Source organism: Drosophila simulans, chromosome 3R (assembly GCF_016746395.2).
Source record: "Drosophila simulans strain w501 chromosome 3R, Prin_Dsim_3.1, whole genome shotgun sequence".
NCBI lineage: Eukaryota > Metazoa > Arthropoda > Insecta > Diptera > Drosophilidae > Drosophila > Drosophila simulans.
In genome coordinates, this window is record NC_052523.2 from 5,050,317 (window position 1) to 5,065,430 (window position 15,114).

The 15,114-nt window shown below is 42.5% G+C and overlaps 1 protein-coding gene across 11 annotated transcripts in view; it reads right to left on the reverse strand.

Annotated features, from left to right (window-relative positions):
* The window catches only part of LOC6727226 (5'-AMP-activated protein kinase subunit gamma-1), a 57,108-nt gene that overhangs the window by 5,653 nt on the left and 36,341 nt on the right, over positions 1-15,114 (reverse strand). For 7 of the 11 annotated variants that reach the window (XM_016175794.3, XM_016175792.3, XM_016175787.3 and 4 more), the window contains one exon: positions 4,223-4,356. In XM_016175794.3, coding sequence (XP_016033731.1) covers positions 4,223-4,356 — 134 coding nt within the window. Of the gene's footprint in view, positions 1-879; positions 2,022-4,222; positions 4,357-4,477; positions 5,124-5,400; positions 6,053-15,114 lie in introns of those variants that run through there. The other 4 variants (XM_039295734.2, XM_016175788.3, XM_016175785.3 and 1 more) reach the window with 2 other exon arrangements.

Below are 15,114 nucleotides of genomic sequence, written 5' to 3' on the forward strand. Positions count from 1 at the left end.
ATTTGTGAGCCGAGCGGTTGAAGAAGGGGGGATGAGGAGCTGTATGCTCACTCGGTTGAGTAGCTTTGAATTAACATTGAAATGTGCAATTGTGGAATTATGACACATTACCGAGGGGAGTGGGGAGGGCGGTCGTGGAAACGAGGCAATGGGACAAGTACCCCATATCAGATACGGCAATTTAACAATTGAACACTCGCACACAGGTGCAGGCCAATTTTGGTTTAGCCTAAACGCTTTGCCCGCAACTCACATTCTCTTCCTCTCTCGCAGTGCTCTTAGCAGCTAGAAATGGGGTCAAGAAAAGTGTGCACTGAGAAATAAATATTTAACTTGTTATCATTCGAGGTAAAAGAATATCTAACAAATATATATTTATTACTAAGTTTGAAAGTTTCTCCAGATATTTAATTAATTTAAAAGAGAAGAGGAATGAAAAATATATGGTTCAATCTTATTTCATTTTATGCAAATTAGCTACTGACTATTTGTTTTTTTCTATGTGCATTGTAAGGCTGACCCTCATTTTGTCTAAATATATATTGCACTGAATGCAGCCGAATTCAATCGACGAAAAAGCTTTGCCTTAAAGCTTTGCCACTGGCACACACTCGATGGCTTTTCCTTTGTTTTCATCTCAATGCATTTCCACACAAAAAGAAAAGCGTATCGATTGAAGTATCTCACTCCACGTACGGACTACGGCTTCCACATCTAAAGATCTGTCCGTAAGACCACCGATATAAAAATCATTGGTGTTCAATATTGTTATGTTATATTAAATGTACTTTGTCAAGCGAAGGTAACGGTTTCAAAAGATGTGAGAATTTTACATGTTTTTATTATATAACTCAAGCCTGTTTCTCCCGGTGCACTTACGCTAATCTTGCGTCCGGATCGCGGCAACAATTGCTGCTGGCGTTTCCACTGCTCGATCTGCTCGACGCTGTAGTCGCTGCGCCGCCGCATCAACATGCACTGGTGCACTGGGGAGTGGTGTCTGGAGGTGGGCGAGGGGGAGGAGTGGGCGCTGCTGACGCGCCGTCGCTCGTAGACGAGCGTCTGCTGCACTGCAGCAGCGGCGGCGGCAGCGGAGGGTGAATGACCCAGCGAATGGCGGGCAGCATTTGCAATTGTCTTGCTGTCGTTGCTTCTCAGTTGTTGCTGCTGCACTTGCTGTTGCTGCTGTAGCTCTTGTTGTTGCTGTTGCAGTTGCAGTTTCTGCTGTTGACTGTGATTGCTGTGCGCCTTGCGTCGCAGCAGAGACGACGACATGGCCGCCGTTAAAGTTGCCTTCAGCTTCTTGCCATCTTTCGCCTTGTTTTTGCCGCTTGGCAGGCTTGGGATGCTTTGATAGCTTGGGCTAATGTGGCCAATGTGACTTGGGCTTTCGCTATGACTGTGGCTTTGGCTGTCATCACGCCTGCTTACGTGATGCGAGTGGCGTTGGCCGTCGACGAGATCTCGCAGATTCGCACTGTTCAGCAGCTGGTAGTTGCTGCTGGCCGTCGGCCCGTTATTCGACATCAGCGCCGGCAGATGGCCGTACCGCTTTTTGCGGTGATACAGTGGCGAATTGCTCAGCGAACGCGCCTTGCGACCGCCGCATTTAGCATTTGCATTTTCGCTGCCGGTGAGATTGTTGTTGCTATCGTTGTCTTTCGGCAAATTGGGGTCAAAGTGTACGCTCAGCTTGGGTGGCGTTTTCGGGGCGGCAGGGTCGGCGGGGGGATTGGCATATTGAGGCGGCGGAGAGGGTAGCACTCCCACGCGGGGTGTGCTGGGCTCGAAGGCGGAATACCGGCGGCGATACATGAAAACCGCGCACTCGAAAAGAAGCAATAAGCACTGGCAGACGGTTTTTATGGGAAGTCGCAAAAGTGACGACACCACTACTCTGTTTGATCTCTGATTATACGGCCGTGTTCCGTTCCACTTGTCTTCCGTTCGCTTTCCGGACACGTCTGTGCTCACGCAAATGAAAACTTAAACTGGTTAAAAAGCCACTGGTTAAGAGTTGAGCGAGCGCCAGCCGGACCCCACACATGATCGCACCACGACAAAGAGCAGAGGAGAAAGAGAGCGAGTGGATTGGCCTAGGAGAGCGCCAAAAGTTCGCGAGAGTGCTAGAGTATAGGAAAATACAAGAACACACACGCCACACAATGTAAATGTAATTGTAACGAAGCTACAAGACCCTAGAATGCACTTACACTCCACAAAATAATCGCAATAAATCACACATTCTGATGATATTATAAATTGCAACACTTGATTGATTAGATGTCGTCACCCTGAATGTTGCTGATCTTAAAAAATATTTGAACTTTTACTGCAAAAATCTGAAAAGTACGATCCAATAATAATTTCGAGTGCAGTAAAAATCTGGGTTGACTGCATCGAAAATAAACTTTTGGTTTGTCCAACGGTTCACCTCATTTGCTTTGCTTATCTTTCAGCCGTCTCCCTGCTGTGGGGTGTTTTCTTCTTACCCGAGAGAGAGAGAAAGAGAGAGATCGCAGCCGAGTGGAAATTATGAATACCGTATGCAGAAAGGGTATCAGAAGAATGGGGCTCGTTTCATTCTTTTTCGACATAATCGTTATATCGCTTGAGTAAACAAGAGAGAAGACAACGAGAGAGACCCACTTGCACCCACAATCGAAAAGCTCAAGAAGGCCACTGCAGGCGGAAGAAGAAGAAGAAGAAGCGACAAGGGTACACGACTAAAAGGCGAATCCACTCAATTCAAGAGTCAAGTGACTCAGTTTAAATACGCATCCAAAAAGCAAAGAGCTTCTGTGTATATTTAGTGTTTTTGAGCGATAAGTTAGACAAACGGTACTGCAAGATTGTGGCCTTGCTAAAGAGAAATGAGAAATAGAGAGAGACAGAGAGGGAGCCAAGAACAGTGAGAAAAGCCTGACATGTGAAGAGTAGTTGGCTAATTAATCATCATCATTAGCGGGCACATACCAACAACAAACCAATACCAAAAAGAATTTAATGGTGAAAGCCCAATCCGCTGACGTCAGAATACAAAAAAGTTCGCAAAGAATTCCCAAGAATGTGCATAGTATAACAACAAACACTTGACACATGATTCAAATCTATCGATATAAACCAGTTTCCATGGGTGACCACGTTGTGGACGGCGAAGTAAACAATAACAGACTGTAACAATATAATAACTGTTTATAATGGTCATTAGGCCCATTATGAGGCCTTGGGTTTTACATATACATATGTATGTATGTAGGTGTGGGCGAAAACCCAGTGAAAGGAAATTCTCCAACTAATTCAAAGTTGATGACAAAACCATCAGAGAAGTCAACTGGCTATCAGCATGACATCTTGTTTTTAATTTAAAGTGACTCACTTCATTGAAATTGTTTCACCAAAGTCTCTAAAATTTCATATGTAAGTGACTATCCCTAGCTGTTAGTCCAATATGATTTAATGGGTGCTCACGACGTATACGTAATAAGTACATTTAATACGATGCGTGGAACTCTACATGTAGTCTACATTGTGTAAAGTGCGATAACCTCTAAGTATGCAATACAAAAGAAAATAGGCTAATATTATGGAGTTCTGGAAACTGACAAATTGCTTGATACTTTCAACATTCAACAGGTGAAAATAGAAGAAGAGGGAGAATTACGTAGACAGAACACGACCTTGAAGGTATTATGCAAGCAACTGGGAAAATGCATTTCTCAACGGGCAACAGAGTATATCAGAAATGTCAAGGTGAAGCGAACCGAACGAAGTAAACAAGAAGGGGAGGAGTCAAACAGTTTAAGCCCCAGAGAAAAGGGGATTCATAGAAGTGTATTTTTAAGCTATTAATAGCTCTGAATCTGAGAAGCGAGCAGATTGCTTTTTAGGGCGATAAGAAAAGGCAAAGCAGAAAGTGGAAGGGAAAATACTTGCGACAAGATCATAAATTATTACATCTAGTTGGACAGATAATTGTATAAAAAGTTGAGGCTTATTTTCTACGCAGTTTGATATTTGTTTGTTATGCATAACGAGGATGATAATTATGTATGTCACAGCCAAAAAAGATTTGCCTCAAATGTGTTCCCTAATTAAATTTTCAAAATATTTATCAAACCAAACAAGATTAAGAAATCCAACTTTACTTAGTTTACTTAGAGACAATTTATGAGATACTCCGTCTTCTAATTTATATGCTAGCTTCAAGTTTTAAACTTACCCCTCGTGAGTCTCTGAAGAGGATGGCTGCATGGTGTGGATCCAAAGTACCATCCCCTCGCAGACCTCGACCTGCGGCGCCAACTGATGCACGGCGTTTTTCCAAATCCGCGGAGGCACGACGCATGTGAGCACCTGAAAGAGTACACCAAATTGTTATCAGTACAGAAGCTTGAATGTAGAATTTAAGCAGTAAGACTAGACCTAATAGAACAGCAAGTACCAAACGGAAAGTAACCCGCCCGAAACCCTTTACCTTCTTTGACTATGCGATCGTATATCTTGTAGGTGGCCCCGCAGTCATCGAGAATGCGGTTGGGGCGGCTCAGCGTGTTCACATCCAAGCTCTTGGATCTGGTGCGGAAGTTCTCCTGCGGATCGTTCTGTGGCGAGGTGCAAACGCTCTGGGCGTCGTGGTGCTTCCTCGGCCACAGGTGCATCTTTTTGCCAAAGTGCTTCACTAGCTCGTGGATCGAATGGTGGTGATGGCTATGATGGTGATGGTGCTTTCCGTGCTTGCTGTGACCATCCTTATGGGGCGAGTGCTGTGGGTCCTGTTCGTCGATGCTGAGACTCTTGGCGAATGACGAGTTGTCGAAACGCTGGCGATTGAAGGGTCCGCTGCTCACCCCGCTGTCTGTACTATTCATGGACTGGCGCGATGCATCCCCGGGCAAGGTATAGTCGTCCAGCGAGGTGTGGGCAGCGCTCACTCGATGGAAGATCGAGATAGCCGTGGGTCGCTGCTGCTGGGGTCCGCTGGCACCCGTGTGGGTGAAATACTGATGGTCCGCCTGGCTCTCGTATATGTCGTCGAGATCGTGTGGGAAGTAACCGCCTCCACCGACGGGTGCGGTGGGCGGTGGAGAGCCGAAGTCCGGACCTGCACTGCGACGCATGCTCTAAAAGTTTTGATTGGATAGGATTAACTACATGTTTTAAAGATCCGATTAATGGTTGCAAACCGATTATAAGCCAGAAACATACTGAATTCAAAAGATTTAATCAACTATTCCGGTTATCATTATTAGTTACGGTGTTTACTTTTGTTTAAGTATAATATTCTTTTATTGGTTGCTGTTTTCTTCAGAGAGTCACTAATTCACTGATTCACTGATATTAAATACTCTCTCCGCTTTCCTGATCGGTTTGCATCCTTGACTTGACCATTCTACTCACGCCATATATAGCCGGACTGTGAGATCGTTCCAAGAAGCTGCGCTTCGAGGAGGGTGTCCGCTTGAGACTGCCGCTAGTGGGCTGCTGGTAGTGGGCTTGGTGGGTGGGCGAGTTGCGGTAGTGGTGGTTGGCCAGCGACCGAGGGGCATCGGGCACAGCCTGTGGCAGAGAGTGTCGGTCGCTCTGCCACTGGGCGTATGCGCTGCCGGTGACCCCTCCCAAATTCTCACCGCCTGCAGATCCGCTGCCGCCACCTCCGGAATTATTGGAATTGGAGCTGGAGCTGCTGGAGGAGTCTACGCTGTAGAGGCGACTGCCCTGCGAGGAGGCATCGGCACTGCTGCCGTAGCTCGGGTAAATTTGGCGGGACCAGCTCTCGCCACCGCTCAGCTGTTTTTCCACGGCATGCTGGCGGTACAGGTGTGTTATTCCATGCATTGCTGGGCCGTTCTCCTTCTCCCGTTGTGTTGTCAATTGTTGTTGATTTTCGTTTTGTTTTTGTTATTGTTTAGTTCTTGATGTTGTTACACTTTTGTAACGCAGTGTAAAACAGTTGTTATTGTTGCACTTGTCAATTTGGTTAAAGTAAGCACTGCGATCGGTTGTCGCTGTCTCTGTCTCGCCTTGTAAAAGTCACATAATAATCCTTCAACTGTAAATAAAAACACAACACATCACTCTCTCGCTCTCCTTCTCGCCCACTATCGATGCACTTGCTCGAGAGCTTTTGCTCTGCATCCCCCTCTATCGCTATCCGTCTCGTTTGCTCCTAGGTTGAACGCACTGAAATTAAGTCAAAGCTGCACACATCGCCGCGTTTTATTTGTTCTTTCTGTTGTTTTTTGCTTTCCACGACGCGATTGTTTATTTTCAATATGGTTAAACACTTTTTGTAAAAGTTATATTGGCCGTAATCGACAGTTTGAAAAATAGCGTCAGCCGCCGCCAGCAACATATATCAAATGATGAATGCACTTGAGCAAGTTCACCACTACCACCCACAATTGCAAAACAACAAGGCAGAGTCAATGCGCGCATAGCTTTATTCTCATTTATTCAATTCATTTAATTCCCTGCCTTGTTGTCGTTGCGAAGCCGTTGCAAAATGTAGCGGGTAAATAAATAAAGGCCTAATCGATCGGAACGATTTCCACACAGATCGTTTGCGACGCACGCGTCGCCTGTACGCATGCAACATGCGCTCAGGGTCACTTTTCTAGGCGGGTTCAGCGACCCAGGCGACAAAATTTACAAAGTTCAATGCCACGAGAGCGCAATAAAATAAATGAACTCGAAATTTTATATTTGCACAAACATTAAATATGTTTAAATATGTTTAACCCTTGAAAATATATTGGACTGAGATTTCGAAGACTGCATTGCAGTAGCTATAAGAAAATAATTTTCAATTCAAGACTATATTGGATTTATTTTACAATTTTGCAAGAGTTCAATCGTCACATTTGTCGCCTGGCCAGCTTTCTAGGCCTGCCGCACTTGCGGTTATTGTCGGGCTGTCAGTTGTCCCAGCCTCTTGGGTAATTAAATTATTTTATAATGCAATAAATACGAGTTGCATCTGTTCGAGAAAAGCTACATATACATATAAGTATGTATCAGAATTGTTCACTCTTCGGGATCAACTCACATGAGCACTCAAATCGCATGCTTGATTTAAATAAATGGCCTTTATCTTTATCGCTGTGTGTAAAACAAACAACAAACGCAGCAGGAGGAGTGGGGAAGGGGGAGTCAGGCGGAGGCGGGGCATTCGAGAAGCGAGCCAAAGCAAAGCACAGAAAATAAAGTTAAGTTCTATTTTTATTATCAACGCAACAATAACAACACGGCAAGCGATTTCAAATGAAGAAAGAGCCAAAGGCGCACTGATAAAAACAAATGGGAAAGATTGAAAATATGTACGTAAAGAGGCAGAACACTGAGGAATATTGATTAGCTTTCTCAAGAGGCTTTCAGGGGGATATTTCACAACATTGATCAAATTTAATGCAATTTACATTGCGATTCGTAGAACAAAGTGAGCGAAGAGAGCAGCCGGTTCAATTGAGGTTAAGTCGCCAACTTATTTACCAGTAATCAAATTTGTTTAATAATGCAAAATTCTATATATATACACACATGCATATAAAAATACGGCCGGCCGCCTACGCACGCACACACACGAACACCGGTACGCACACAACCGCTTGACTCAAAATCCCAAAGAAGAATGAGAATGAAAAGAACAAACGGTGCACGTGCTGTCGAACAAGTGCCAAAGAGAGAGAGAGAGAGCATGAGGGGGCAAACTAACAGCGCTGTTAGCGCTAACAGCGGGGCTGTTGGGCGTCCTTGAAATCTAAGTACATATGTATGTAGTCATGCATGTGAGTGCAGAAAGCGAGAGTAAAAGCATGAATTGAACCATTTCCCCCATTCAGTGCAACCAACACTCGACCATGTGTAATCCATTAGCAACTGCGGCGGATTACCATTCGAATTAGTTGAGGGGCATCTGAAGGGCACCCACATAACTCGTCCATAAATCAGTCAAAAGTAAAAGAATTTTCTGGGCGAGTATAGGAAACATCGTCTTGGCGTTTTAAGTGCGCAAAAAACAAATGAACAGCGCATTTTTGCCATAAGGACCAGAACGCGCTTCTAAGTAGGCAATATTTTGAAACGTGACACGCCAAAAATATAAAAGAGAAACACGATTGTCGGAGGTCAACTTCCTTTCCGACTTTCCACTTTGGGCCCCCATTTATGACGCATGCGCGTGAAGAAAGTGAAAGTATATAGATGGTACATAATACTATACTATATATGCGTGTACGTCACTGGAGTATTTTAGGGGTTCGGCGATTGAACCCCTCTCGAGAAACTCTCTCAATTTATTCCATTGATAATAGTCTTGTTTTTTTTTACAATCAAAAGCTTGATTAACTATTTCTTTTTAAGGAAAATCCTCTTACATCTTGTACCCTCTTAAAGAAATATATTTTACCACACAGATTGGTTTTCGACTATGTACCATACAGTTAGCTCCAAAAGTCTATAGGTCCCAAGAATTGCGCATTTAGGTCAAGTGTGTGCGCAAGAGAACTTTGATTAGGGAGTGCAAAATTTTAAATTGCTGAATTATCAGGCAGACCCCCACTAGACGAGCCCCGGCGATAAGGAAATACTATGCTACGCTAACGTTTTGGGCTGATAAGCGCTGTGTTTGTTTGCGTTGTGCCTATCGCGAATTAGATGTGATTGAAAGGGAGCCATAAATAAAGACCAAAAAAAGGTGCAAACAATATGTTTAACCGACTATGGGGCGTATGCTTAATTTATCTTTAGTAGCCCAGTAGCCCGAGTAACTGTAAACAATTTATTTATGGGCTCCGCATCGTAGTTAAGTTTGTGCGAAATTCGGCCAGCATTTACCTTGAACGTGATTGGATATTGGATATGTGTAAATAAGTACGGAGCACTTTCCGCCCGGTTCCCTCCTCCATTCCCATATCGCCATGCACTGGTCATGTGGGGAGCATTCTGACGGATGTGCTAAGGTGTGCGATTTAAGTAGCTTCTTCTTCTTCTCTGGTTCTTATTTTGTTTTTAGCCTCCTCCAATTTCGCATTTGGCTTCAACTACGGCTTGTTTTGTGCTGACTTTTGTTTGCCTCTTTGCGCTGAAAGCAGATAACCCGATGATTCAGCTCGAAAAGCAGGAGGATCGGTCGGGGCAAATATTTGAACTTGCCAACGGCTTAAAAGGGGAAGAGGGGTTGGTTGGGGCCTGGCATTCCAAATACGAGCTGTTGGATGATATAACTATTTTAAGGGCAACGTTCTCGATCTTCGTGCTTCTGGTTTCGAAATGAATGTTGGCCAATAGCTTGAATTAATTTCGAGTAGAGATATTTACTTTATTGATATTGAGTGTATTATTCATAGAAAATGTTGATATATAATCAATAGATATACGGAAACTGTAGATATTAAATAGCTTGTAAGTGACTCCAAATGCATAATTCACATAACGTAGGCCATTGTCAAGTAGTGTCATTATCAAAATGGTTTATAATTACGCGTAATTTACTGTACTTTCATGCACTTCATAGCTTCATTCCACTCGACTATCTAAGTGAAATGCCACTCAACTAACTGACAATTGGCAACCTAATCGATTGATTTTTTTTGCTTTTTTATCGGACAGTTGTCACCCCAATATTAATAGAGCCGTAACACGCAGCGACCTTCTAAGGAGTCGCTGAACCCACTAACTTGGTCAGTATTTCTGTCAACACAAATAGAATCCTTGTTGGAATGCACATAGGTCGCGACCTTCGCTGAAAACTTTGAACTTTGTGTGCCGGGGACAACATTTGACTGTAAGCTCTTACATTCGAAATGTCCTTGCAATTTCAGACAGCCCACTTATTTCCAAGAACAAACCCATAAAACTGTCACTAATTTCCACTTGCGAATTACTTGTGCGCACTTTGGGATGCATTGCGTACGTCCAAGTTTTAGTGGGCGGGAAATGTGTTCTCCTTACCCCTCTTTACCCCCTTTTTTTTGTTGCTCTTTCCGCATCATTAGAGCCGTGCAATTAAACAAATGCAGTGTAAGTATTGTATGTATGTTTGCAACTACAAGCGGAAGTGCAGCCATTGGCAACCGCACGTTTAACAAAACATTGCACGGCACGCCGCTGCCATCCGCTAATTATTTTCTGGTTTCGGTTTTCGGGTTCGGAAAATAAAAGAAAAGAATAGAATAGAAAAGAAACGGAACTGAACCGAACCGCAGATCGGAAAGGAACCTTGGGGAAGGCGAATTTTCCGACGCATCCCGTCGATTAGAATAGATATGTGTCCTCCAATTACATGTATTTCTATCTTGGCTAATGCGATTTTGGCGTGTCCTAGTCAATTTACAATTTCGCTGACAGAAGGGTCAACATCAGAAGATTACTAACACAAAAAATAAGGAAAATCTAAAAAATTGCTTCTGAATATATTGCACACTTCAAAGTTGGCTATTAAAAAAAGTTTATTTTATTTAATAAATAACTAAAAAAATATGAAGAAAGAAATACACGCATAATTAACACGCCAACAACAAGAAGCGTTAAATCAAATCTTGGCTAAAATGCATGACATTTAAAATGAGTTGTTTACTATTCAAAGAATTCGACGAAACAAACATTCTTGTGAATAGTTTATGAGTATTATTATACATCTCATTAGAAACAGCATACAAATCGATGACTCCGTATGCCATTGAATTTATTGTCTGCCAATCCGCAAATAGTGAAAAGAAGAAGCAAAAGTGCATAAATTAATGGCAAACAGCTCACATTGTGATCCACATTTCGAGTGAGTCATTCCACTGAGTTCCTCCATAAGAAGTTCTACATATCCGACTATATAGTTTATATAGTAGATATATAGTATGTGTGCCATTGGACAAACATCACCCAGCAAAGAAGACCTCTAACGCCCTCTGCTGATGACTCGACTCACGCGTTTGGCTTATATAACACCTGGACATACACACACTGAATGGACGTGGATGTGGACGTGGTCATACGGATACCTGTGCACACGGAGCTTCCCTGGTGGCCAGTGTTTGTTTGCCGTGTGCAATCGGTCGCAGCCGGAGAAATTTGCAAATGAAATGAGCCGGCAGTCGAGTCAAGATTTCCTCGCAGCAACAAGTGCAGTTCACTCGCAAGGGCACACACGCCTACTCACTACTACACTGAGCGAAACTATAGTAAATTAAGATATATATTAATATGTGTATCTCAGACTGAAAACAACAAGAAAGCAGAAGAACTTGTGTTGTATCCAATTAAACAAGTAGAAAAAGTGAAATATATTATGCATACGGTAATATAATCCTATAAATGAATGTTTAGTTTTAGCATTTGAGCAGGTTATTGTTTTTGCAGTGTATGACTTAAATTCAATTAATGAGTGCACCGCCGTTAGTTGTTGTTTCATTTCAGCTAGCTGACTTTCTGTTTGCCGTTCTAATGGAGTCGGACAACTGATTCACATTTCAGCTCTTTGCATAACCAACCGGTGGAGTGGCCACCTCAGCAGGCGGAAAGTGGCAAGTGGCAGGGGCTCGACTTGGGCTTGGGTTTTCCGCGCAATTGAATCCGTATTATCTGGTGATCTTTAACCCCAGCGCTGGCATTGACTGTTGCCCATCGAATGCAAATATGTGCATGTGTGTGTGTGTGGAGCTCTATCTGGCCAATTTATATATGTACATTATTTTGCTATCTTCTGCTGTACTTTCTTTTGCGTCATTTTGGGCTTTCAAGGATCATAACAAATGAGATTCACGCGCCGCGAAGTTGACGTTTTTGGGCTTACGTCACCGGAAGGCGATTTATCAAATAGGCCACGAAAGTGGAGGCAAAATAAAGTGAAAATGAAACAGAACTTGAAGAAGCAAAGAATAAATTGGGGGATTGCCTATGGACAACAAACAAAACACTTTGAACAAGCTGTAATTTTTCATTTCCTTTAGGTGAATACTTCTAATTATATTTATATGCCAAGGAACATATTCAAAGACCTCAAATTAATGTAGATTAATGGTTATGGGTTATTTCTAAACCATTGGCTTAAAATACGTTATATAAGTTTGCGTGTTATTGTTTGCAATTATTGCTTGGCCAACTGATGGGAAATGTCAATTTCTAAGATTGTTGTTATCTTCCAAGACTTTCAGACCATTCCCGCTACTGACGTCAATGGAAATGGAATGTAGGCTTGGAAAATCATACAAACGAGCAGGCACAAGTCTCGGTATCGAAATTTGGCAGGTTGTGCGGCAGTGCTAATTGGCTTTTATGAGCCTGTGTTGTGGCTATTGAACTTAGCATTTGGCATCTGGCCAAGATGCGGTGTACACAGATTGCAGAGGCCGGGAAAACAACGAAGATTACAGCACATTCTACGTTTTTTCTTTCCTTTTGCAGTCAAGGACAATGGCAAGAATAATAATGGGTGGATATATGTGCGGAATACGGAATACGGACAGACTGTCGGGAGGACAGTGAATGGAAAAAGGGAAATGTCAGGCTTAATGAAAAAGGCAGGAAAATGCCAAGCGCGCACGCAACTCAAATGAAAAGCATAAATTAATGGGCTCTGTTGTGTGTCCTGTGAATCCTGTGTGTGCTAAAAACAGCATAAAAGTCCTCACTCACAGCGTTTAGCATTCCCAAGTAGTTTAGTATTATTTAATAGTCCTACTGTTTTTTAGCACTCCTGTCAACTCGTTGAACCTCGATTTGGCAAATAAAAAGTTTACAACTTCCGCATGTGAAAACATAAAAATCTCAATTAGCAAAATTAACAATTATCATCCTCTCGACCCGCACAAAGCCTCCTCAGCAAAACATTATTAATTGCTCACAGGTTCTCAACAGATCTTACATGGAATTAATTTGTTGACTGTAGGAAAGTACACTTGGATATACATAGTACGTGTGTACTATTGCCGTCCATATATTTGCAATCGACTGTGTGTATATGTATGTATATCCAAATGAGTGTGTGCATATCTAGCGGTGCAAACGATGAACAAACAAGTGAATTGTTATTCTTGTTTTGTTATCAACGGGCGCAGCAAAGTCTTGGCTGCACATCGGACGTACGTAGATTTGAGTACAAAAACCCACTGTGTGCACTCGGTAAATATAAACTATATTGCAACTGCAGATACATTCGCCGCGTGCATGTGTAGATACATTTCGGGGGGTGGAGACCTGCTAGTTGTTTACCCACTCAAGGCGACGCGAATTTTGAGCATTTGCTGTTGACCAACCGATGTTCCTGTCGCGATGCCAACCGAAAGCTGTTCGATTAGTCACCTCCCCCTGGAGGGTCGGCCAAGGTCAATCCGCATCCAGATCTGATCTTGTGGGGATATAGTGGGCGCGCGAAACGGTCAGTCAATCGTGCATGCTAATTATCGGCTTTTAAAGTGGGTGTGTTTGACTTTTAGCCACACTCATATTTGATTTATATATGTATATGTCCACACATCTGTATTCGAATCTATATAAACCCCTCATATAAATCACCATAAAGAGCTGCGTGCTAAAAACCGTAAATTGCAGTGGAAATTTGTATTTTAAATTAGCAGCTCGCAAACGGCAAACGAAGAAAAGGAGCAAAAAGTAAGAATAAGTCACGTTTTAGGGCCATATATTGGATTTAAGTATGGGAGACTTATTGTCATTCGTTGTTTAGTTGTTTGTGCACTTTAACTTATAGGATTCTATAGTATTTCGTGTAAATTATTCGAATGAATAATTTATAATATAATTTTGCTTATCAGAACCTTTGGTTTTTCGAGTAAGTTATGTTTTCTAACATAGTATTTTTATAGTTCTGATTAATAAGTTCCAGCTAATATACAAATGCAAGCAGACCTTCTTGGCCAGTTTCCACTGTACTCCTCACTAGCTGAACACATTCAGCTCGTTCACTTGATAATGGGGCGATTCCTTGGTCCAAAGCGCCGCAGATGCCTTTATTGTCCATATGATACAGGATTAAGTGACAGAAACCAGTTCAAGGACAATCGCCGCAGAGTGTGCGAGTTGGAATATATGTACTCGAGAATATATGTATGTATGTACGTATAATGTTTGCTCATGGGCGTGGTCTGGAGCTGACGTGCGACGTCAACATCCACATCCACATCCAACCGAGTGGCAGAGGTCGTTCCGCGGGACTTAACAAGCTGGCCAGGGAAACGGCAACGAGTCCAAGCCAAGACGATGGCCAAGAGGAGACCGCCTGGGGATCTCATTAAGTTCGCTGGCGTGAACTCAATTAACGGAGAGAAATGTCCTCGAATTACCGAGAATATTTAGTCGCCATAATGGTGAAATGGTGAAATAGGAGCGGCTTTAAACAATTAGGAGGAAAATGAAAGTTAATTGCACAAAATCTGCGCCTTCTTTGTGGTGACAAACACCAACATATAGTGGCACAACTTTCTTGAGGATGCACAACGGAAGTTTCCAGAACGTTTTCAATATCAAGCTGTGAAGTATAAGTAATTATCAGGCATCATCTGGAGTTCTGGAGCACCCTGTATGCTAAGTGCACTATAAAATTTATGCGGCAACAACAAGAGCAGACAACTGCAATCGCAACGTGTTGTAATTAAGGCAACACAGCATGAACAACAATAAGACAAAAGGCGATCATCAGACGGGGGGCGATATGAAATATTTATGTTGTTGCAGGCCGAGATTATAATTAAACAGCTTGGGAGAAACAACAGCAAATCGAAGTAAACAGAAATTTAATTGCCGTTTAAAGTAAGTTCCTCGTCTTGACCTAATTCTCAGGCGACCCCTCCACTTAGTACGTAAAAAATAAAGCAAACAACAAACATCCGAAACAAGCTTTTAAGTTGAGGTCTAATCTACAGAAATCGGTAAAAACCGTATTTAAGATGCGTGTTACGAAATGGAAAATGTTATGATTGATGAACTGAAAACATGGCATTGAAAATATCCGAAAGATGCATCTGAAATACATTCAGATAAACGAGTGCGTTTGGAACTTTCCAGCAGTTCAGTGAACTAGTCAACACAAAATAAACAGCCAACACTAATTCCGTAACAGTTTAGTTTGTTTTTGAAACAGGTTTCGAAAATATATTGAGTTTATTC